General features: G+C 45.9%; 1 protein-coding gene and 1 pseudogene across 2 annotated transcripts in view; one reads left to right on the top strand and one right to left on the bottom strand.

Annotated features, from left to right (window-relative positions):
• The window catches only part of GLIPR2 (GLI pathogenesis-related 2), a 22,284-nt gene extending 3,577 nt beyond the window's left edge, over positions 1–18,707 (bottom strand). Inside the window, exons 1-4 of one of the 2 annotated variants that reach the window (XM_006886833.1) lie at positions 18,695–18,707; positions 8,838–8,946; positions 8,395–8,498; positions 6,204–6,281 (exon numbers count right to left, since the gene is read on the bottom strand). In XM_006886833.1, coding sequence (XP_006886895.1) covers positions 6,204–6,281; positions 8,395–8,498; positions 8,838–8,946; positions 18,695–18,707 — 304 coding nt within the window. The remainder of the gene's footprint in view (positions 1–6,203; positions 6,282–8,394; positions 8,499–8,837; positions 8,947–18,694) is intronic. The other variant, XM_006886834.1, reaches the window with a different exon arrangement.
• On the top strand, positions 2,147–2,505 carry LOC102847441 (annotated as a pseudogene).
• Positions 18,708–22,885: the final 4,178 nt, after the last annotated feature.

Raw genomic sequence — 22,885 nt, 5'->3', positions numbered from 1 at the left:
AAATCACTTTTTACAAGTACAATTCAGCAACATCAGTTACATCCATCATATTGTGCAACCACTGTTGTTGTTATGTGCTGTTTAGTCACCTGTAACTCATAGTGACACTATGTACAATGAAGCCTGTCCTATCCTGAGCTAGTCTCCCTGACTTGGACACACCAGTCCCCATTGCCCCAGTTACTGTATCAATCCATCTCATCAGGGGTCTTTCTCTCCTGAGCTGTCCTTCCACCCTTCCAAGCATGATGTCCTTCTCCAAGCTCTGAGTCTTCCTTGCCATGTGCCAAAGTATGTGAAATGGAGCTTTAAAATCCTAGCATCCAAGGAGAAACTTGGCTACACCCTCTCCAAGAGAGGCTTGTTTGTTTTCTTGGTGGTCTGTGGTATGTTCAAAACTTTTCCAGTACCACAACTCAAAGGCATTGATTCTCTGATACATAACAAGTAATTGTGAAGACCAGGGCCTGGGTCAAGCGCACATTAGTCTCTAGACTGACATCGTTGCTTCTCAGTGATGAAGCAATTTGAGAGAGATGCTTAACAGATTTTCCCAGTGCAATTCATCTTTTGATTTTCTGACTGCTGGTGCCAAGCGTGTTGATTGTGGAGCCAAGAAAGTTGTAATTGTTAACAACCTCAGTCTCTTCTCCATCTATCATGGTGCTGCCAATTGGCCCAGTGGTGAAAATCTTTGTTTTCTTGATGTTGAGTTTCAATTCATATTGAATACTACAGTCCTTGACCTCCTGCATCAAGTGCTTCAGGTTGTCCTCAGTGCAACCACTAGCACTATCCATTTTCAAACTTAACAGAAACTCAGTGCAATGGCTCCTCCTGCCCTTCCTATGCCTTTTACCATTTACTTTTAAAGTTGTATTAACCACTGATCTATAAATTTTAATGTACAACTCAGAACAGAGGAGAAATATTTTTGCCAATTCATCCTTGGTCTTTATATTTTAAGTTACAGCTCATTTGTTTGTGTATTTCTCTGGATAGAATGCAGCTGTGTGCAGGGGTAGGATTAGCTCTAATCTCTACAGAAGCAGAATGCCAAACCTGGTTCTCTTGTATATGTTTGAACCTGGAATCTTTCAGTTCCCAGCAAACCGCAACAATCTGAGCCATTCAGGAACCTTCTACCTCAGGCTTTCAGCAGCCTCACTAGATGTCACTTGTTATGTAGGCTGTCTTTTCATTAAGGCTCAAGCTTCCTCCCCCCCCAGGCCTTCTTTCTCAAGATACCACATGCTTTGATCACTGATCCACCTACTCTCTCCAAGACAAGGAAGAAACTGCCAAGAAAACCATTCCGGATACTAAATGCAGAAGACATTAAGTAATGTTTCCTCTCATAGGGGAATTTGCTGTCCTCACAGAGATAACTAAGTTAGGGGTAGTTAGAGATTAATTAAAGGACACAACTTCCTTAGCAACCATCATATACACACTGGTTTCTAACTTTTATCTACCAGCAAGCTTTTTTTCTTCTTCTTCTTCTTAAAGGATCACATCCTCTTCCCTGCTATTTACCCAAACTTCCTAGACTGTACTCTGAAGAAACTAAGTAAGTTACAGTATTTCCTTGTAAGGAAATACTCTCAGTGGTGAGAAAGAAAAAAAGAAAGTTCCCTTTACACTGAATGAAACAATCTGCGACAAGCTGTTCTATGAAGAAATTGAGTGCAAGACAGATCAGGTACTCTAACACCAGTGTGTTAAAAAGAGAACAGAGTTATACTCATATGCTGGTAGTATGCTCAGAATGCTTCTATAATTATAGAAAAAATAAGTTGGTTGCCCTGGGTTCCTCTGTAGAGGGAGTACTGAAGACAGGATGGAAGGGAAACCTTTCACCTTAAATAGTTGTTCCTTCAACAACACAGATTTGAACTGGCTGGATCCACTTATACAGGAGTCTTCCCCTCCCTGTGTTGCTATTATGGTGAAGGAGTCCTAGTGGCATAGTGGGTTAAGTGTTGGCCTACAAAACAACAGAGAAGTAGGTTGTTTGAACTCACCAGAAGCTCTATGGAGAAAGATAAGGCAGTCTACGCCCATATTTATAGCCTCAGAAATCCTATGGGGCAGTTCTTTTTTCTCCTATAAAGTTGCTATGCCTTTCCAGCCTGGTCCTGGTGGTATGGCCCCCGCAAAGAAGGGTGGTGAGAAGAAAGTCCGTTCTGCCATCAGTGAAGTGGTGACTGGAGAGTGTACCATCAACACTGACAAGCACATCCATGGAGTGGCATTTAAGAAGCATGCTCCTCAGGCACTGAAGGAGATCTGGAAATTTGCCATGAAGGAGATGGGAACAACAGATGTTCGCATTGACAACAGGCTTAACAAAGCCGTCTGGGCCAAAGGAATAAGGAATGTCCCATACCACATCTGTGTACAGTTGTCCAGAAAACATAATGAGGAAGATGTCCCAAACTGTATACACTGGTTACCTATGTACCTGTCACTTTAAAAAAATCTACAGACCGTCAATGTGGATGAAAACTATAGCTGATTATCAAAGTTATAAAACTAAAAAAAAAATATAAAGTTGCTATGGGTCAGAACTGACTCGATGGCAGTAAGTTTAGTTTTTTGGTGTACTGCAGTGAGCTCAAGTGGATGCACTTAAAACAGCTATCTGTGCATGGAGCTTATTGTCACACAGTTCAATAGCCAGGGACAGGGGTAAAGGTGTCAGGGAGGAGGGAATCTGAGCATAGAGGACCCTAAAAATTCAAATTCATGTTGAAAACATGACAGTTTCAATTCTCAAATTTTCAAACTCAAGAGTCAATGGTAAATTATACATAGATTTTTGATCATATGGCATATCAACACACCTACAGTTTTGCTGACTAGGGATTCTTATTTAAACCAGTTGAGACCCCAAAGTCAGGCTTTAAAAAAAAAAAAAATCAACAGCTTTTGCTGGCTAGGGCTTCCTATTTAAACCAGCTGAGACCCAGAAGTTGAACTTTTTTTTGATCAATATTTTACTGGCTAGGGCCTCTTATTTAAACCAGCCTACCTAGAATTTGGGCTTCCTTTTTAAATTTTTTTTTAACTCAACATAAGTCTACTTACTAGACCTCCTACTTAAACCAGATGAGACCCAGAATTTGGGCATTTTTTAAAAAATCAACAGAACTCTGCTAACTAGGGCTCCTCTTTAAACCAGCTGAGACCCAGAAGGTGGGCTTTTTGATCAACAGCCCTTTTTGGCTAGGGTCTCCTATTTAAACCAGCTGAGACCTAGTAGTTAGGCTTTTTTTTTTTTTTAAATCAAAAGCCTTTTGCTGCTTAGGGCCTCCTATTTAGACAAGCTGAAACCCAGAATTTGGACTTTTTTGATCAACAGCCCTTAACTGGCTAGAGCCTCCTATTTCAAAACAGCTGAGACCCAGAAGTTGGGCTTTTTTTGATCAACAGGCCTTTGCTGGCTAGTGCCTCCCATTTAAACCAACACAAACCCAAAAGTCAGGCCTGCTTGCTTTCTCTCTCTTTCTTTCTTTTTTTAAAATCAACAGATCTTTGCTGGCTAGGGCCTCCTATTTATACCAACTGAGACCAAGAAGTTGGGCTTTTTTTTTTTTTTTAGCATTAGTACTTGGCTGGCTAGGGTCTATTATTTAACCAGCTGAAATCCAGAAGTCAGCTTTTTTTTTATCAACAGTCCTTTGCTTTCTATAAAAACTAACAAACCAAAACACTTTTACAGTGCCAGGGTTGTTTGAGGGTCAACTGTATGGTATGGTCTTTTGTAATAAGCTTATGAATTTCATAATCATCTAAAAGTATTAGATATCCAAAACAAATAAACCTACTCATTAGATAACATAAAACAAAGTAATTATAAGATAGTTTATTTTCACTCAGGACATAGCACAAGGTGCAATTCACTGTCTTGTATCACGAGATCCAGGACTCATGGGAACAAATCACAGGACATCCCAAAGGCTCTTTCACCTGTAGCATAGACTCAATGGACACAGCAAGAATGATCTGGGAAGAAGACTCTGGGAGAGGCTGAGGCATGGAGGATGGGCTTGGGAGTCTCTTAACAGTCTTGCAAGCCCTGACGCTGCACTCTTGTCTTAGGATCAGGTATCAGGCATTGCTCATTGGCACCTGAGATTACACAGGGGCCAGAATGGCACAAGATAAAGCAAGTTTCAGATCCATTGTTCATAAGATCACTATGAGTCATACTCGACAGGACATAACAACCAGTTGCTCTGGGGTTTTCTATTTTTAGAGGTAGTAATAAGTGATCATAGAAAGCTGAGTTCTGAGCTCTGCTGGCCTAGAGGGAAGAAGCCACACTGCAATCCCAGAGGCGTGCAGTTCAAATCCACCAGATGCTCTGCTAGAGAAGGAGGGACAATCTCCTCCTGTATCAGTCAGATCCGATTTGACGGTACACACACACCCAAAATAAAATTTAAAAAATATTAAAGAAAGGGGAGTTCTGTTTTCACATCTAGCATTTGTAAGGTACCCAGAGAGGCTCCCACAATGGAGCAGGGACCATGGAAAAGGCATCAGAGTGAGAGCTGGTGAGAAGAAGGCATAAAAGAAACCTTTTCTCAATTTTGGGCTTCAATTTCCTTTCTACAAAACAGGGAGACTAAAGCCCTACCTTTGAATGGTCTTTTGACTTTTTTTTAATTTACTTTTTTTTTTATTACTTTAAATGAAAGTTTACAGAAACTTGGGGTTTCCAGTCATTCATTGTTGCACTTTTCTCCCTGCCTATCCCCTCCTCCCCAGTTCACTCTTCTCCTTGAAAAGAAAAACAAAACCTCTTTCATTGTTATGGAACTCCACCCCCGCCCCCCCCAAGTCCACTCCACTATGGAGCCTTCACTCTGGAATTCTGTAATGACAATACCCATTCATATATCCCTTTTAAACAGTTCGCTCCCTTATTTGTTTCACTGCAGTATACATCATTCCTCCCCTCCCATTTACAACAGTGGCTCTATGCAATATTTGTCCTTTTGTGACTGAGATATTTCACTCAGCATAATGTCCTCCAGGGTCATTCATTTTGCATATTTCATGAGTTCCTTGTTTTTCAATGCTGCATAGTATTCTATTGTGCGTGACTGTACCAGAGCTTCTCTATCCATTCATTTGTTGGGCACTTGGGCTGCTTTCGGCTCTTTGCTATTGCGAACAAAGCCACAATAAACATGGGTGTGCATATTCTGCTTGGGTGGCAGTTATGATTTCTGTAGGGTAAATTCCCAGTAGTGGAATTGCTGGGTCAAATGGTATTCCTATTTGCAACTTTTTGAGAAAGCACCATACAGCCTCCCATTGTGGTTGTACCATTTTACTCTCCCACCAATAGTGAATAAGGCTTCCAGTTTCTCCACAACCTTGCCAGCATTTGATGTTTGCTGTTCTGTTAAATGTTGCTATCCTTACTGGGGTGAGATGATATCTCATAATTATTTTGAGGTCTTTTGACTTTAAATGGCAGTGGATGTGGAGGCACTTTATGACAAGAAGCATGCATACACGGGCAATACTAATAACTTGTTCTGTAACATGTGATTGCTTATACATCTTGCTCATGGGAGAAGCAAGTCCAGAAGTGATAGAATAAATTCATCTTTATGACAAGTCAGGGTTCTGGCTGCACATCTTTAGTCACTGGTGGAGGTTGTGACTGCCCCCTCTCCACCTCCCAAACATAATTGCCTCAGAATCATCAGTTCTCTCTTAGGGGCTCCCTGGCCAGGAGACCTGCCAGAGTTAACAGAGAGGAGAAATGCCCCAGCAGATGTTTCCTTCTTCACCAAGTCCTGCCCACACAGGATTGCATGAACCCCTACCCCAAGGGGTGAGCAGAAAACCACAGGAAATGGTGACTAGCTTGGAGAACTTGTCACTTCCTGCTTCTGGGGAAACCCTAGGGAGGAGGAGGCTACAACTGGGTCTACCCACGGGTGGCACAGAGACAGGCTAGAGTGGGCAGGGAAGCCCTTTTCCAGCTTTCTTAGTGCTTTCTGATAGAGAAGCGCACACTTTTGTCTTCTGAGAAAGGTTAAAAGAGAAATGTGGAAGAGACACGAGAAGACAGAGATGACTGATTTTCAGAGGGTTACTTCCCCTTCACAGCCAGATGCCCCAAATGCAACCCTGTGTAGGTCTGGACCCTGGCACTTGGTTGGGATCCTGGCACTCACCTGTCCCCGAGGTGAAGCCTGGGTTCTGGAAGTTGTAGCTCTTGATTTCACTGTACCATCTATCAGCCACATCCTTTCCTATATGGAGAAGAAACTGTTGTCAAACTCAGCAGCAGATCAACCCTGGTCTCTATCTTGTCCCTCTCCTCTTATTCAGCTCTGTCACTCATCCTGTAATTAGATGTCTGATGGACCAAAACATCTTCAATGTCTCCAGGAGATTCTCAGGGATGCTGATGAACAAGTCCAGGTTGGAGTGAGGGCCTTGTTAGAGACCGACTGGCAAAACCCTAGGCTGGGCTCAAAGCGCTGCATTCATGTCCCAGCCTGGCAACCCTGGGCCAGATCCATCCCTTCTCTGCACACGCATACAAGAGGGTTGTATGAATGTGTGGCACCTAAACTACACAGAGGAGTAAAGGTAATTGGGCTGGTAGGCCAGGGTACTCCCTGCCTCACGGAAGCATTGCCCACCTGGCAGGTGGTGGTGATAAGAGAAAACTCACAGCATTTTCCTGGAAGCCACTGAATGCAAGGCCTTTAGCTGGAAGCTTCCAACCTCAGAGCAGTAAGCCCCAAAAGTTAATGTGTGTGTGGATCACCAGCGCCTTGTTAGAGTGCATATTCTAAGTACAATAGGTCTAGAATTGGGTCCCAGGAACCCTGGGTGCACAGAGGTTCAAGAACGCAGTTATTAAGTGAAAGACTGGAGGCTTGAGCCTACCACCAGCCACTCTGTGGGAGAAAGATGTGGCCATACGCCTCCATAAATTTTACTTTCCACATTAACCCACTGACATCTAGTGGAGTCCAACTCACTCTCCATCGACCAGCACCCCTCCATCAATTTCTGTCAAGATTACAGCCTTGGTAATCCTATTGGGCAGTTCTACTCTGTCCTATAGGACAGCTATGAGTTGGTGTTGGCTGGACAGCAGTGGATTTGGATTTTAAAGTGGGGTCTATATTCTGCAATTCTCAAGTTCTCGGATGCTCCTAATGCTGCTGTCCCACAGGCAGCACTTTGAGTAGCAAGGCCTCAGAGCGTAATGGCTACACATTAGCTTCACCTGGGGAGCCTTTTACATACGTATCAGCTGCATTAGTATGTCTGGAGGGGAGACGCAGACATTGGTATTTTTATAAAACTCTGTCAAGACTCCAGTACACAGCTGGGGTGGGGAATCATTCGGATGAGATCACCTGCTCAATTTCCTGTCTTGAGATGGGTAAACTGGAGCATGAGTGGGCAAAAATTTGGCCCAGGCTCTTTAACAAAGGTCTGAGATGTACCCTGATCTCCTAAGTGTCCACTCAAGGGTCTTTCCTTCCCTCTCACCCTGCTGCTCTGGTCCTGGGGAGGGGTTTGCAGGCTGAGGTGAGGCCTCGGAAGGAGAGTTCTTCATTTGCTTGGGGAGCCAGAATACAGCATACTTTTCCTGCAGAGTATGGAGGGACCAAGCTGGGCAGGATGTGCTGGGGAAACCATGAGGACAGGGCCTCCCCTGGGAAGTCCCAGGAATTCAAGGCAAGGAGTGAGTGAGTCATCCTTTCTGGGGGCTAAGAGAAGGCTTCAGAGGGACAGAAGCCTTTCCAATACTTTTCCTAAAAAGCCATTTCAGAGCTGTTCAAGCCAGAGAGTGCAAGAACGTCTGGTCAGTGTGGTGGGATCATCATTGCAGACTGAAAGCTTGGTTGAAGGATTTATCTTTTTATTATGCTTTTTTCAAAATGGAAAAAGTTACAGAACTTTTCTTTGAGTATAAAAGTCACACTAGCACTATAAAATATTTTTTAAAAAATAAAAATATGCAGAAACTACAGTTCTTTCTATCTGGGGATGTTCTGGTGTACTCAAAAGGCTTAAACTTTGTACAGAAACAGCTTGCAGCAGACTCCTTTGGCTGGGAGCCCTTCCAGAAGGAGGCCCTGGTCAATCTGACTCATCTGTGTTCCCAGGCTTGGCCCTGAGCTGACCATCAGAGACCTTGTGGTGAACTGGGTTGGCATCCGGGAGAAGACACAGAGGAAAGTTTTTGGGTTTTTTTTCCCCCTCTGTGGGCCTGTGGCTACAGCATGGCAGTGAGGAGGGTAGACCTGGGAGGGCTTGGCTGGTGCTGTGGCCAGAAGGGGTGTGAGGAGGCCCAGCTCAGGGGTTTTTGTGTCGGTTGTTGCTAAAAAAATGACTCACCTGGCTGGTCGTAGGATGCCCAGGCCAGGTTCTCCCCACATTGGCCACGACTTGACTCCGGGCTGTGCTTGAGGATCCTTGTGCTGGCCAGGGCCTCAGAATACCTGCCAGAGTCCATAGTGCTTCCTCAGAATAGGCACAGCCCAAGGAAACCCCCAAAAGATGGTCCCCAAACTGGATTGAACAAATGTCCTTCCCAGCCGCAGAGAATTCACAGAAGAAACAGATGTGGGCATCACACCAGCATCTCATTTGAGCCTCACAATACTTCATGGAGGAACAAACAGGTTCAGAGGAATACAAGAACCTGCCCAGGTTAGTGACAGGTGTACCTGGTCCTAACACCCATGTCCTTCCACCACTCAAGGCCTCTCAATGACTGAAGTAGCAGCTCTAGGAAGGTCCCCATCATCTTAGGGGTAGGGGGTGAGGTGGGGACTCACTGCTGCGCCTCTTGGTTGAGTTTCTTGCAGAGTTTCAGTGGAGGGACACCATGCTTCTGCCGGTACTCATTGTGGGCCTTCAGGACCTCATTATTGAACTGCTTGGAAGCTAAAATGATTTAAAAAAGAATAATGTTTGTAAAAACATGACCCATCAAAAGAGTATAACAGAGCTTTTCAGGCCTCAGGCCCATGTGAGCAGGCTGTTCCTCCTTCCTGCTACCCCACAACTCAGTCAAACAGGCGACCACACCCTTGTGCATTGTGCCTTCAAGGCTGATCTCACTTTCACATATCCATACAGTTAAACCCAATTATATATGCCTTACATACTGTGTTAGAGATTTGGGCCTTTACACAAGACAGTGGGAGCCACTGAAGGGTGTGGAGCAGGAAAGTGAGCTGGAAAAAACTGAAGGAGCTTACTGGCTGCCAAGTGGAAGATGGACCAATGTGGATGATACACAGAGTAGATGTTGGGGGCCAGATAGTCAGCAACAAGACTCCTGAAAGAAAGTATTTGAAAGAGACTGGGAATCTCATACTGGAGCTATTGCAGGTGGTAGAGACTGGAGAGAACTAAATCAGAGAGAAGAGGCCTGGATGGATGGAGGGGTATCCATACTGGGCTGGTGGAACAGGAAGACCAAGGGATACAGTGGAAGAAAAGGTAAAGGTCAACTGAGTGATGATCACAGAAAGAACAAAGGCAAGAAGACTCAAGAGAGAATCAATGGATGAAGCCAAGAACAGACAAGGCCATAAATGCACTGAAGTAATACCAACTTGATTCTGAAACGGACACCCATCCAAATTCCACCAGCATCCTCCATCCACACCTGCACCATTCATCTAACCTTCATTCAGCATTCTCACGTATGTGTCTATTTGCCATCCATCTCTCTGACCATCTCTCTGTTTGACCCCAATCTTCTTTGCCCATCCATCCATTTGCCTCTGAGTGTCTTTTCATGTCAGCCTGAGGAATCTGTTGACCTGTTTGGAAATGAGTGTCAGCGTGTGTGCCGTGAGTGATTGCCGCAGAGGACCCATCAAGTGAACAGTCCCATCTAGAGAGGAGCCTACCCTTGAGGCCTGGCCATGGGAGGTGAGCAGGAAGGCCATAAACCAAAGTAAGAAGGCAGCCTACGTCACATTTGGCATTCACTTTTCCTCTCCCTTCTCGTCTGCTGCCTTTGGCTGAAGAGGAATGACCTGACAGGAAGTCATCTTTCTCTCCCACTTGGCCAGACCCCTAGTGTCTCCTGAAACTTCAAATAAAATCCCCATGGGGGTTTGACAGTACATTGAGGGGAAGGAGACCTGTGACTTGCCCTCAGGGTCTTTTATATCAGGTTCAGTCTTAAAGAGCTTGAAGACAGCTGCACATCTTATCTATGGTGGTCATGTTGAACAATACTGATAAGTTGGAAACAAACTAGGGAAAAAACCCACCACCAACAACGAGTGGTACCAATCTGAGCACTTGGGGGTTTGAAGAAGCAGGCCAATGAGGTCAGTGAGTGGGTAGGCAGGAACAAGGGGAAGCATGAATTCCAAGCTTTAGGAGGTTGAGGTGGACAGGTAGCGATGGGGAGACATCGTGAACAAAGGCAGGAAGGTGGAAATGATAACTGGGTACAAGCAGGGATGTTGCCATTGTGCTTAAGTGCCATTGAGTCGAGGATGACTCACAGCAACCCTAAGAAAAACAGATCTGAGCCCTGTTCTATCTTGCACCATTCTCACAATCTCTGACACACTTGAGCCCTTTGCTGCAGTCACTGTCAATCTGTCCAGGTGAGGGTCTTGCTCGCTTCCTTTCAATCACCCAGGCATGATGTCCATCTCCAAGGAATAGCTTCTTCTAGAAACATGTCCAAAGTATGTGAGACGAAGCTTTATCATCTTTGCTTCCAAAGAGCACTCTGGCTGCACCTGCTCCAAAATATAGCTGGTTGTTCTTTTGACAGTCCATGGGATGTTCCATTCTCTTCTCCAGCACCCCAACCCAAAGGCTTCAATTCTTCTGTCACCCTTATTCACTGCCCAGCTCTCAGCAGCATAGCAGTGACTGGAAAAACCATGGCCTAAATCAGGCATACCTTAGTCCTCAAACTAACATCATTGCTTGTCAATCATTTCGAGAGGTTCCTGACTGCAGACCTTCCTAATGCAATATGTCTCCTGATCTCCTGACAGCTGGACGCAGGGATGAAAAGACAGAAAACTCTTGGGACAAACCCTTGCTTATATGAAAAAGAGATTTCAAGATTAGCATGCAAATGCAGTATTTGGGCAATATACAGAGTTAGTGTTGTTAGTTGTCATGAGACAGTTCACTCATGGCCAACTAAGACGCAAAGGACAACTGCTTCATAGGGCTTTCAAGACTCTGGACAGGCAAGCCTGTCTTCCAAAGTGTCTCTGGGTGGTTTCAAACCACCAGCTTTTCAGTTAGTCTTCCATTTGCGCCCCCAGAAATTTAATGGAGTCACAGAGGCTTTTAAAGAACATGTCATGAAAACATGGCACAAGCCTCAGCCGCTCCTGGTAACAGGCTGGAGGTCTCTGTAGGTTAGGAGTTGGCAGGGTGACACTGCATCTAGAAGCTCACAGGTTCCTGGCTTATGGGCTGCTTGCTCTGCACTAACCTGTCCAGCTGAAATCCTTCACCTAGCCTGGTCCTTGTTCAGTATAAGAAGTAATAACAACTTGGAGTTTGTCCAGATGTGGTAACACGGTACATAAAGGGCTGAAAAGAAGAGACTTTGAATCAAGAGAACCCTGATGGTCAAAACACCTGAGATATCATCTCATCCCAGCAACAACAGCAAAGTTCAACAGGGCAGTAAACAACAAATCCTGGCAAGGTTGTGGAGAGACTGGGACACTTACTCACTGCTGGTGGGAACGTAAAATGGGATAACCACTATGGAAGGCAGTCTGGAGCTTTCTCAAAATGTTGGAAATAGAAATTCCATTTGAAACAGCAGTTCCACTACTGAGAATATACCCTGAGAAGAAACCAGAGCCACAAATCAAACAGATGTATGCACATGATGTTTATTGCTGCATTATTCACTACAGCAAAGAGATGGAAGCAACCCAAGTGTTCATCAACAAATGAATGGACAGAAAAACTATGATATGCTCACATAATGGGATACTATGCAGCACTGAAAAACCCCCCAATGTATTCATAAAACATTACTCAACATAGGGGAGCCTGGAGGATATTATGCTGAGTGAGATATCTTAAGTCACAAAAGGACAAGTACTACATAACACCGCTGTTATAAAATAGGACAGACATGGGTGTTTGGGGAGAGAATGGGGAGTGGACAATGAACACTGCATTAGAACAGATGAGGGGAAGAACTATCTGAAAGGAATATATGATTATGCATTATATAACAGTTGCATTTGTGAGTTGGGCTGGGGAGGGGGGAAGAATATGTGCAACAATGAAAAAAGAAATAAATAAAGAGAGAACCCTGGTGGTGCAGTGGTTTAAAGCACTCAGCTGGTTTGAACTCACCAGCTGTTCCATGGGAGCAAAATGTGGCAGATGTATCTGTCAAGATTAGCAGCCGTGGGAACCCTGGGGAAGTCCTACCCTGTCCTACAGGCCATTGTAAGTTGGAAGCAGCTCAACGGTCGTGGTGGGCTTCTCTCAGTCATAATTTTTTACAACCAGAAAGGGTAACTTCACAAGATCGTGAGTTCTCCAGCACTGGGGAAATGAGATGGATTCAGGCACAAAGTGGAGGGCCCAGTCAAATGACTCAAATCCCTTTTAATCTGAAGATCATGTAAAGTCCGATCAAGAGGAGGCTGAGGGGAGACAAGATGCCCCCACTTTGAGGAGTACTAGCTTTTCTAAGGAGACTGAGTGACCAAACACAAGTGTATGTTATTTGCAGGGACATGAGTGGGTGCCCACACAAGGTGACAGAGGATCTCCCTGTGCATGAAAAGTTTGGCCAGGCCCATTCTGAAGTCCCTTCCAGCTCCCATGTTCTTGGCAGACCACAGTGGGTCTAGTGGAACATCATGGGAGACACATGTGACTGAATGTACAGGCAGCGGTGACCATATGTCAAGGAAGGCTCACTGGAGAAGGTGTTCTTAGATCAGTTAGAATGAGGTGAGAAAGCCAAGAGTTCACGAAGAGCAAAGTGGAAGGGACTGAGGTGTGTCATGGACTGTGAGGAGGATGTGGGGAGACAGAGAGCAGGTCGACAGCTAAGCTGGAACCAGTTCAAGGGGGGCCAGCGTGGCTGAGGTGCAGTTTGCTATAGTTCCCTGACTTCTCCCTGACTTAAAGGTCTGCAAACTAGGTCACTGCACTCCCAGAATTGTGGGAATTAAAAGGAACCAAAAGTGAAAGCTCCTGTGCCCTACCTAAGCTCAGCACCCAGAAATAGAAGCTAGTCATTGCCCCCAGTTCTCAGGAAAGGGGCAAGAGATCATTCGGGTAATTAGGGGAGCTGATCTCCTCACAACACCTCATGCCAGCCCCAGAGTTCTCTCCCACCAAGGCAGCCAGTCCTAGCCCAGGTAGCTGCTCCTCCAGCAGCGCCTGGGGAGGCAAGATTAGACCACACCCAGCAAGAGTCACACCCTGATTTCTGAAGAAAACCCCAAGAATACAAATAAGCAGAAGGGGAAAACAACCTCAAAGAGAAACTACCCATGCAGAACAGATACTGAGTAAGGAGAGCAGGAAGTGTGAACAGTCCCCTTCACTCCCCTTGAGAAGCTTGAACCAAGCTATACCCATCTTGGAAACAAGTTGCTTTTGCTTGTTTATCAGGGAAAAAGAATAACAAATTGATGTAAGGGGTGGGGGGGGGGTAGGGGGTGGAGGTCAAGAGAATGAGTTCCAGGAAATTTGAGAGGCAAATCTTAGTTCTGTCTTTTACTGGCTGTGTGATCTTGGACAAGCTGCTGGACCTCTCTATGCTTTACCTCCATATATAAAAACAGGATAGCTGCATCTAACTCTCCAACTTGTTTTAACAAATATATGAGTTAATCTATTTGGAACAGAATGGACATGTACAACTGTCAGCTGTAATACTTCTCAAGGAATGCTGCTGGTATAGCGTAGAATGTGTCAGGTTGTTAACCAACAGATCAGTGGTCTGAATCCGCCAGCAGCTTGTCTCTGGTGAAGATCTTGGACACCCAGTGGAGGGTCTCTACAAGTCAGAACCCACTTGAAGATGGTGGGCTTGGTTTGATAATGGTTATCATTGCAGCTGGGCAAAGTTACAAAGGCCTCACATCTTGAGATACTCTGCTCTAATCAGATTGGTCCCCACCCCTTAAGGAGAGCAGGACAGCTGGTATTTAAATTGATCTTTGATAATATTGTTCAGTTGCTCTGAGTGGATGAGATTATGTGTGAACAAATGAATGAGAGTCCCAGCACAGCGCAGTGAAGCCAGTAAGAAAGGAATCCTCTCATCTTTCCAATGAGGAAATAGGCCTTTAGGAGGGTAGTGGGTGAAGTGTTCAAGGTCACACTGAATTCACAAGAGCCAAGTCTAAGGAGTAGGCTCTTCCTTCCATCCATTCCCCAGCTGCCAAGTCTCTCATTGTTTCTACTTTACACACACCCTCATGTTCCTAAATGGTGAGTGATGGCCAATGAAGATGGTTCAGTTGCTCTAAGAAGCAAGGATTCTGGGTCCTGAATTTGATTCACTCAGGCAGTCTACTCCCTCCACTGGTTGTCAATTTGACCCACAGAGATGCCCACTCTCCAGGCTTGCCTGCCCCTCCATACACCCCTGCAGGCACTGGGCAAGTCCCTGCCCACCAGGGCCTGTGTTTCCCATCTGGGTGAGAGGGAAGGGTGGCACTTATGTTTCTACATGTCTTTAGAACAGGGAGACCCTTCCTTTGAATGAAATCTGATGACGTGGAGCTGCTAGGCTTGACCTGGCCCACACAGTTTCCCATCATGAGCCCGCTCAGTAGAAAACTCCTGGGCGAATCTATTTCTGAAAGTTTTCCTGTTTTGACTCTGGTGCAGGGAGAGTGACGCAGAGAGAATGACACTAAGATTTTTAGACATGATCAGAGGGTGTGTTTGTGGTGACGGGGGTCCTAGCTGCTCTGGGAGATATAAGTTATCAGTGGTGGTAGTGGGAGAGCAGACAACTGGGGAGACAGAGATCTGGGTTCAAATCTCAGTTTAGCCACTTACTAGTCAATGAGTGACTGGATAAATACTCAACCTCTCTATAAATCTTCAAGATGAGTTGATAATAACTGCCTTGAACTGTTGTAAATGTTGTTGTTATGTTCCATAGAGTCAAGTATGACTCACAGCAACCCTGTGAACAACAGATCTGAACCGTGTCCTATCCTGTGCCATCCTCATCATCTGACACACTTGAGCCCCTTGCTACAGTCGCTGTATCAATCCATCCCATTGGGGGATCTTCCTCTCTTTCACTGACTCTACCTTTCCATGGATGATGTCCCTTTCTAAGGAACAGCCTCTCCTAGCAACATGCCCAAAGTATGTGAGATAAAGTTTCACTGTCCTTGATTCTAAAGAGCAGTCTGGTCGGAAAGGTAGTTAACATATATCAAATCCCAGCTCCATTTATGATGTGCATGACACAGCTGGAAACATAGGAAGAGTACTGACAGCACACAGTCAAGGACTACCTAGGAATCCTGTGGGAGAAAGACCTGGTGATAAGGCCCTATAAAGAGAGCCAAGACCCAAACCAGTGCCAGTGAGTGGATCCTGACTGATGGCATCCCTCCACAGGATTTCTAAGACTGGACATCTTAAAAGGAGCAGACGTTGGGCACGCCTAGAAAAAATCCTGAGACAGTTCTACTGGGTCTATATGGAATCATTACGAGTTGAAACTGACTTGGCAATACACAACAATTATCAGGTGCAAAACATTGCAGCAGCCTAAGGCTATTACCTCTGACTCCATCACATTGAGTAAACTGATATCCAGCCAGAAAACTAGGGCTAGGAACAGGACCTGGAATTCTCTGAATGATGAGCCAAGAATCTTCTAGAATTTAAGCTTCTCAATTGTATGAATAATTTTTCAGCAATGCCTACTATTCCAGCAGCTTTGGAGTTTACCTAGTTAAAGATTTAAGATTGGAAACTATGCAAGAAGGAAACAGAGACCTAAGATTTAAGATTGGAAACTATGCAAGAAGGAAACAGAGACCTAAAAGAGATTGTTTTTGTTACCTTCTTTGTGGCGTGATACACAGTCCTGGGTGGGATACACATCCCTGCAAGTTACCGACCTTGAGGGCTGAGACAACAGCTCTGAGCTGGTGGCCTGGGGTCTCAAGTTTGGGCCTATAATAAAGACCCAAGGGGCCTGAGTCACCATAGTCACCAAGAACTGTCACTTTCACTTGGGAGCTTTCAGAGGAGCCACAGACTGTCCCTGGAGTTCATCATTTTATGAGGAAGTCTAATAAAACACATATGGCTATGAGGGACATGCAAAGCTCCAGTGGTGTGGTCTCTTGCATTTCTAACCCAAACGTCCCTCATCTTTGGCAATTCAAATCCACCAGCTGCTCTACGGCGGAAAGACCTGGTGGTCTCCTTCTGTTAGGATTTATAGCCTCAGACAACTGATGAAGGGTCTCTATGAATCGGAATCAACTCTGATGGCAGTGAAGGAGTGATGACGAGGAATAGCTTTGGGCCAGGATTCTGCAAGGTCCCATGGTATCTGAGGGGAAGGGGGGGCACACAGCCAGTTCCTCTCCTCTCTTCTGAATGAGAAATCCTCCTTCTGTGAAACCTGCCAAACCCTGAATCGATAGTCCTAAAAGTCCCATCACTCTTTCTTGTACCCAGAATCATGTCTCTGACCCTTCCTTCACTTTCATTCACATTAACTCATCATCCTTTCCAAAGGTGCATCCTTTCCAAACCCCGGCTCTAGATAGTTTCTATAGTCTTTTTACCTGGGAAACTATAGTCACCTCCCCTTCGGCTCTCCACCCCTGTTCTCTCTCTATACCATCCTTTCTGGCTGCTCTTGGCTTTACTAGCAACTCAAACCAGGCAGAGTTAAAGTCTGAATTCCCAAGACTTTCAGGGAGTTGACCACTTCTTCCAGGAGGTCTTCCAAGCTCTCCCTTGCAGAGATTTCTTCCTCCCTTGAGCTCTCATCCTCCTCACCTGCATCAGCACTGAGCCTTGGATCCCTTCCCACGGCCTGATAGTGTCATGTGGACTGAGTCTACAGCTTGGTAGTGAGCAGAAGAGAGAAAAGGGAAGGGGAAATGCAAAGATAGGTGTATGAATTGATGAACAGATAGAGGACAGATACACAGCTGAATATTAGTTCTGTAGCAAAAAGGATTCTTAGGGAAGAAGCTAGAAACAAATAATTGAAATGCTGTCCTAGAAAATGTAGTGTGGTGTAGGTGGGGGGACGGAGGGGGATGCGAGAGTAGGGGTGGGGCGGTGGGAGGGTTTTCTGAATTTGCAGAGTAAGGAAGTTTCCCAAGTAGAAGTTTCAAAATGGCCTCTTACATGTGTCCTATTTTGTTCTTTCATTGCCCATTATCCTTGTTCTGTAACTACATGACAATGCCTATGTCACCTTTTCAAACTGGGAAAGACCCTGGCAGTCAGCTGAGTCACCCTCGGTGTAAAGAGAAAGAGGCACAGAGGCAGAAAGAACTGTGCTCAACATCGCACAGGCCTGGAAGCCACATCTGACTGAGCTTCTTCACTCTGCTGGCACTTCCTCCTCTCAGAGGTGGGAGAGAGTTAGAGGGGCTTGGGGCTTGGGAGGGCTGATTCAGGGACTCTTCCTTGTTCATCTATGACTGACAATCCCTGCTTCCTTCCCATCAAGCAGAGCTCTGTTCAACAACTGTTTAAAAGACTTCTGTGAGCTACACAGATAAAACCTGCGAGTAGTGGAGAGGCAGACTGTGGAGAGAGCTGGAACAAATGCAATTGGGATGGCCACTGCCCTGCCTGATGGCCTCTGGGCAGGATCCTCCATTCAGGAAATAAGCCCAGATGGAGAGCAAGGATTGTCAACCTCGCAGGGGGGAAGCCAGGGGTGGCGACGTCAACTAGGAAAAGGAAGAATGTAAAAGTGTCCAGCTTGATTCTAGGGTGCAGGGAAGGGGTGATGAAACTCCCGGGGGCCCAGGGTGGACTGGAGGGTGCATCTATTAGGGCCCTGCAGACAGTGGGATGGAATGTAGGACAGAGGGACAAGCTGAGCTCTACATTTCAGAAAGTTCAGACAGACACAGTGAAAGGACAGGCAGAGTAAAGTGACACGGGAGGCGTCGGGGCGGGCTGGAGTCTGGCACTTGAGTCTCCCAGGGGAGAATGAACTAGGGAAAGAATGAAAGGGATTCTCCAAGAGGCTTGGATGGCGCCAACTGCTTAGCAGCAGGAGATGCTGCCACAGTTTGGAGGCTTTTCCCAATTCTTTGCAATTTTAACTCCGTCCTCCTACAGAAACAAAGCAAAAGCCACGCCTCGCTGGACGCAGAGCGCTAAGCCCATCAGCGGTGGCCCCCCTAACGCAAGCGCTGGCTCGCAGCCAGGAGGACCCTCCCCTTTGTGTCCTTCCCTGGGTGTCTCCCAGGCGCCTCCCATGGGGCTTCCCCGTTGCCCCCGAAATTGCCTGAGTCGCACCCCGGCGCACTTGGCACGTGCGCTCTCCTCTGCAACAGGAGGTCCCGCAGAGCGGCCGCGACGCTCGCTCCTCTCGGGCTCCTGATGCTGAGGGCCGAGGGAAGGTGATGGCGAAGGTGCAGGGAGTAGGGGCTCCCTGAGCCGTTCCATCGGCGGCGCACGGTCTCACCTGACTTGCCCATGGCCGGCCGCACGCTCCCGGGCTCCGCTGAGGCTGCGCTGCCTCCCGGCTCCGCTTCGTCTGAGCGGAGCGCGGGGGGCGGGGTAGGGCTCCGCAGCAGGGCCCGCCCCTGCCTTTTAAGGCAGCAACAGCCGCAGGCCCCGGCGCCCCGGGCCCCCGCCCCCACCGCCCGAGGAGGCCACCACCCCCCTGGAGGCGCCCGCTGCCTGCACCCTGCGCCCCTCCGCTCTGAACTTTCTTTACTGAGCCGGCAAAGAGCTCAGACACAGCCGGAGGTCTCCAGACGCGCCCAGGACTCCAGAGGCTTCCAGACCTCAGCTCCGAGGTCACCTCCAAGGCGGGAAGTTGGGAGTAGTAGGAAGTGCCTGGAAACCCCACCGTTCGCAAATATTAGCTCCTCAAGCCGGGGTGCCGCGAGGGGGGCCACAGGGTGCGCTCGGCTGGTGCGCACAGAGCACAGAGGGGCTCTCAATTACTGCCTCCGGGCCTGTGTGTCCCCCACCTCAGGCGACCCCTGCAAGCCCTTCGGATTCCAAGTCTGTGTCCTCCCCTCCAATGGCCTCAGGGCTTTGAAAGGCATCTTTTCCTCAGAAGGGGGCAGCTCCTTCTCTCCTCAGGGCACTGTCACCGGGCTAGTCTGGGTCGGAGTTTGGGTGCTTTGATCTATAGGTTTGGCTTTGACCTTTCCACGATTTCTTACTGTGTATCAAACCAAATTCACTACCCGGTGAAAGTCCCAAGTCCCGGGCAGGCAACATTACTTCATGTTCCAAAACACTTCCCCCCACATTTTCCTGCTTTTGCTCAGGTTCCTTAGACCCGGACTGTTCACCCCGTCTTCCTATTCAAGTCCTATCCATATCCCTCAGGGCCTATGGTTTTTCTAACTCCCAGAATTCCTGACCTTCCGGGATCGGTGCACACTGGGTATTAGAGTGACCCTTCCTGGAGTCCTTTCTGGGAAGGAACTCTGTAAACCTTCATAGAAAGAAACATCTTTCTTTAAGACTTTGGGAGAAAAAAAAAAAGGAACTGAAGTGAACTGACCTACTATTTATTTATTTAAGTTTTTTACATTTTGTGTGTGTGTGTGTGTGTGTGTGTGTGTGTGTACCCTCAAATCAGATTTGATTGTTACAGGAGGAGATCGGCCCTCTTTCTCCAGCAGAGCATCTAGTGGATTCGAACCTCGTCTCTGGGATTGCAGTGCAGCTTCTTGCCATTAGGGCACCAGAACTCCCTTGACTTGCTATTTTTAAGAATTTGCAGTATCAAGACTGTAACTGTCTAGTAGGATAACACGAAGGCTGAGAACTGTCCTCTCTATTCCTTCACTACATCAGGCAAAGGGAGAGTTGAGCTGGACAGTGTTAGAGCGGGCCAAGCTAGTGCTCACTCTATTTACGAATCCAAGAAGACTTCAGGTCTCACGTTCACTTGCCTCTCTTGTTTTGGAGCACATTTCCATTGAAATGACCAAATGAAGCCAATAGGAAGAATTGCATATAGCACCTACAGTTTCTAGAAGGCTGTTTCCATGTAGCCAAAACTTAGAAGCTCTGGGCAGAGATAGGTGGATACAAATAGAAGAAGGGCCATTCACTGAACGTAGAAGGGAGCCCATCTAAAGACCCTCAAGTTTCACTCACATCTCCTTGTTCAAAGCTGAGGGCTGGAGGAAAGACAAGGCCTCATGTGGTTAGGAAGACAAATTCCTACCTTGTTGGTATATTTCGCATCTGTGTGGGTTGAGATGCTGTGGGCTTTTAATAGCACATATATGGAAGGGATGGTGTGCCAGAGGAGTTAGGGTAGTGCCACCTGACACCAACTAAAAGCTGTGGGCTGGGTGGGGAGGGAGCCACTGCCGAGCTGGTGCCCAGGCAGGAGACACTGATAAGGGGCAACAAAGCTCAGACAAAAGAAGAGTAATTAGGCCAAACTCAGTGCAATATATCATTTTTGTTTTGTAGCTGTTTCTTGTGTTCTTTTAAAGAACTCCTTCTGTACCTCAAGATTATGAAAATGTTCTTCTGTCTCTTATTAGAAGGTTTTTAAAAATTTTTATTATTTTGTGTTTGTGTACTGTCAAATTAGATCTGACTGGTACAGGAGGAGATTGTCCCTCCTTCTCTAGCAGAGTATTTGGTGGATTTAAACTGCACACCTCTGGGATTGCAGTGCAGCTTCTTGCCACTAGGCCACCAGAGCTGGCCTCTTGTTAAAAGTTTCACAGTTTTAACCCTTACATTTACTTTGAGTTAATAATGGTGCCTCTTCTCCCTTCCTGTTGCCTTCTTTCATCTGGCATGGGAATATTCAATTGTTCTAGATTTTAGTAATAAAAGCCCCCCTTCAAGCTACTGCCATCAAGTCAAAGTCACAGTGATCCTTTCTCAGGTGTCCAATTGATACCATGCTGGCCACAATGGGCTTGAGAATGTTAGAGATCTGAGGATGGTGCAGGACAGGGCAGGGTTTCCATTTGCTCTTCACAGCATTGCTAGGAGTTGCAGTCAGCTTGATGGCACTAGATAGCAACAAGAACAACATCGTGTTTTCCCGGCTGTACATCTTTATGGGAGGAGGCTGCACCTTTCTCCCAAGAAGCGGCTAGTAGATTTGAGCTACCAACCTTTTGGTCAGCAGCCTGATATGGTAAGCACTCAAATGTACAGGAGGAGATTGCCCATCTTTCTCCCTTGAAGCTACTGGTAGATTTGAACCACCTAGGTAAAGGAGCAGCTCTGGTGGTTTAGAGGCAAGGAGTTAAACTGCCAACCCAAAGACAGGTGGTTTGAATGCACCAACCAGTGGCGTCACAGAAGCAAGATGAGCAATCTCCTCCTCTGTGATTTACAGCCTCTGAAAAACCTCTAGAGGGTCAGTTATGAGTTGGTTGAGACTTGATGGCACATAACAACACAACACCACGTGCTGTAAAGGGAATCTCTGTTGTAAGAGGTTGTGCTGCCAACGCAAAGGCAGACAGTTTGAATCCCGCAGCTGCTCCTTGGGAGAAAGATGGCTGAGGGAAAGCCTCCTAGGATTTTGATTGAGACTGCATTGGGATTGAATTTACACATATATTTAGGGAAATGGGACCTCTTCAGAACACAGAATTTGCTTGTCCATTAGCATGTTTATTTTTCCATTTACTTCTTTAAATGGTCTCAGCTAAGTTTTGTAGGATGCTAGACCACAGTTTTCTAATTTGGGGACCAGACTGTACTGCTCTGGTCTCAGAAAGAAAAAAAAAATCATTTCCCTTCTATTTTCTGAATGTGTTTGGTCTTCTATCTTCTGAAAGTGTTTGTATAGAACTAATATTATTTCTTCCTTCAACATTATCTAGCAATTAGTGAACATTTTTTAGAGGTAAGGGAAGAGGATTTTAATTATAAACTCAAGCTTTATATATTTTAATATTCTCTTCTTAAATGAGCTTTGATAGTTTGTATCTTTTAAGGAATTTTTCCTTTTCATCTAAATGGTAGGATATAGGATTCATAGGCATACAGATGTTCATGGTATTTTCTTGTCATCCTTTTGCTGTCTGTACGGCCTGTGGTTGTTTTAGTTATGTGTGGTTGAGTTGACTATGGCCTGTGATTATATTCCTTTTATTATTCCTGATGTTACTAATTTTTATCTTCTAAAGCTTTGTCAATACTATTAATTTTCACAAAAAACTAGCTTTTGGCTTCACCAGTTTTCTCCATTGTTTTCCTATCTACTTTACACTGGTTTCCATTTTTAGAATTCCACCCCCCCCCCTACTTACCTTGTAGATAAAAGCTGAAGTAAAATTTTATATGCTGTTGTCACTTTTTATTTCAAAATAATTTCTATTTATTTCAAAATAATATATATTTATTTCTAAGGGAGCTCTGGTGGCCTAGTGACAAGAAGCTGCACTGCAATCCTGAAGGCATGTGGTTCAAAGCCACCAGATGCTCTGCTGAGAAGGATGGGCAGTTTCCTCCTGTGCCAGTTGGATCTGACTCGATGGCACACAAGGGGAAAAAAAAGCCAAAAGAATATATATTTACTTCTAAATATATCTATCTGAGGAACAGGTTTGAGGCTGTATGTACCAATGTTGTTGTTGTTATGTGCCATCCAGTCATTTGTGACTCATAGTGACCCTATGTACAAGAGCCCTAAATGCCGTTCTAT

Source organism: Elephantulus edwardii, unplaced genomic scaffold (genome assembly GCF_000299155.1).
Source record: "Elephantulus edwardii isolate Elephantulus edwardi_28Jun2011 unplaced genomic scaffold, EleEdw1.0 scaffold00052, whole genome shotgun sequence".
Classification (NCBI taxonomy): Eukaryota; Metazoa; Chordata; class Mammalia; order Macroscelidea; family Macroscelididae; genus Elephantulus; species Elephantulus edwardii.
The sequence above is the reverse complement of the archived record's forward strand: the minus strand, read 5'-3'. Positions and strand labels throughout refer to the sequence as shown.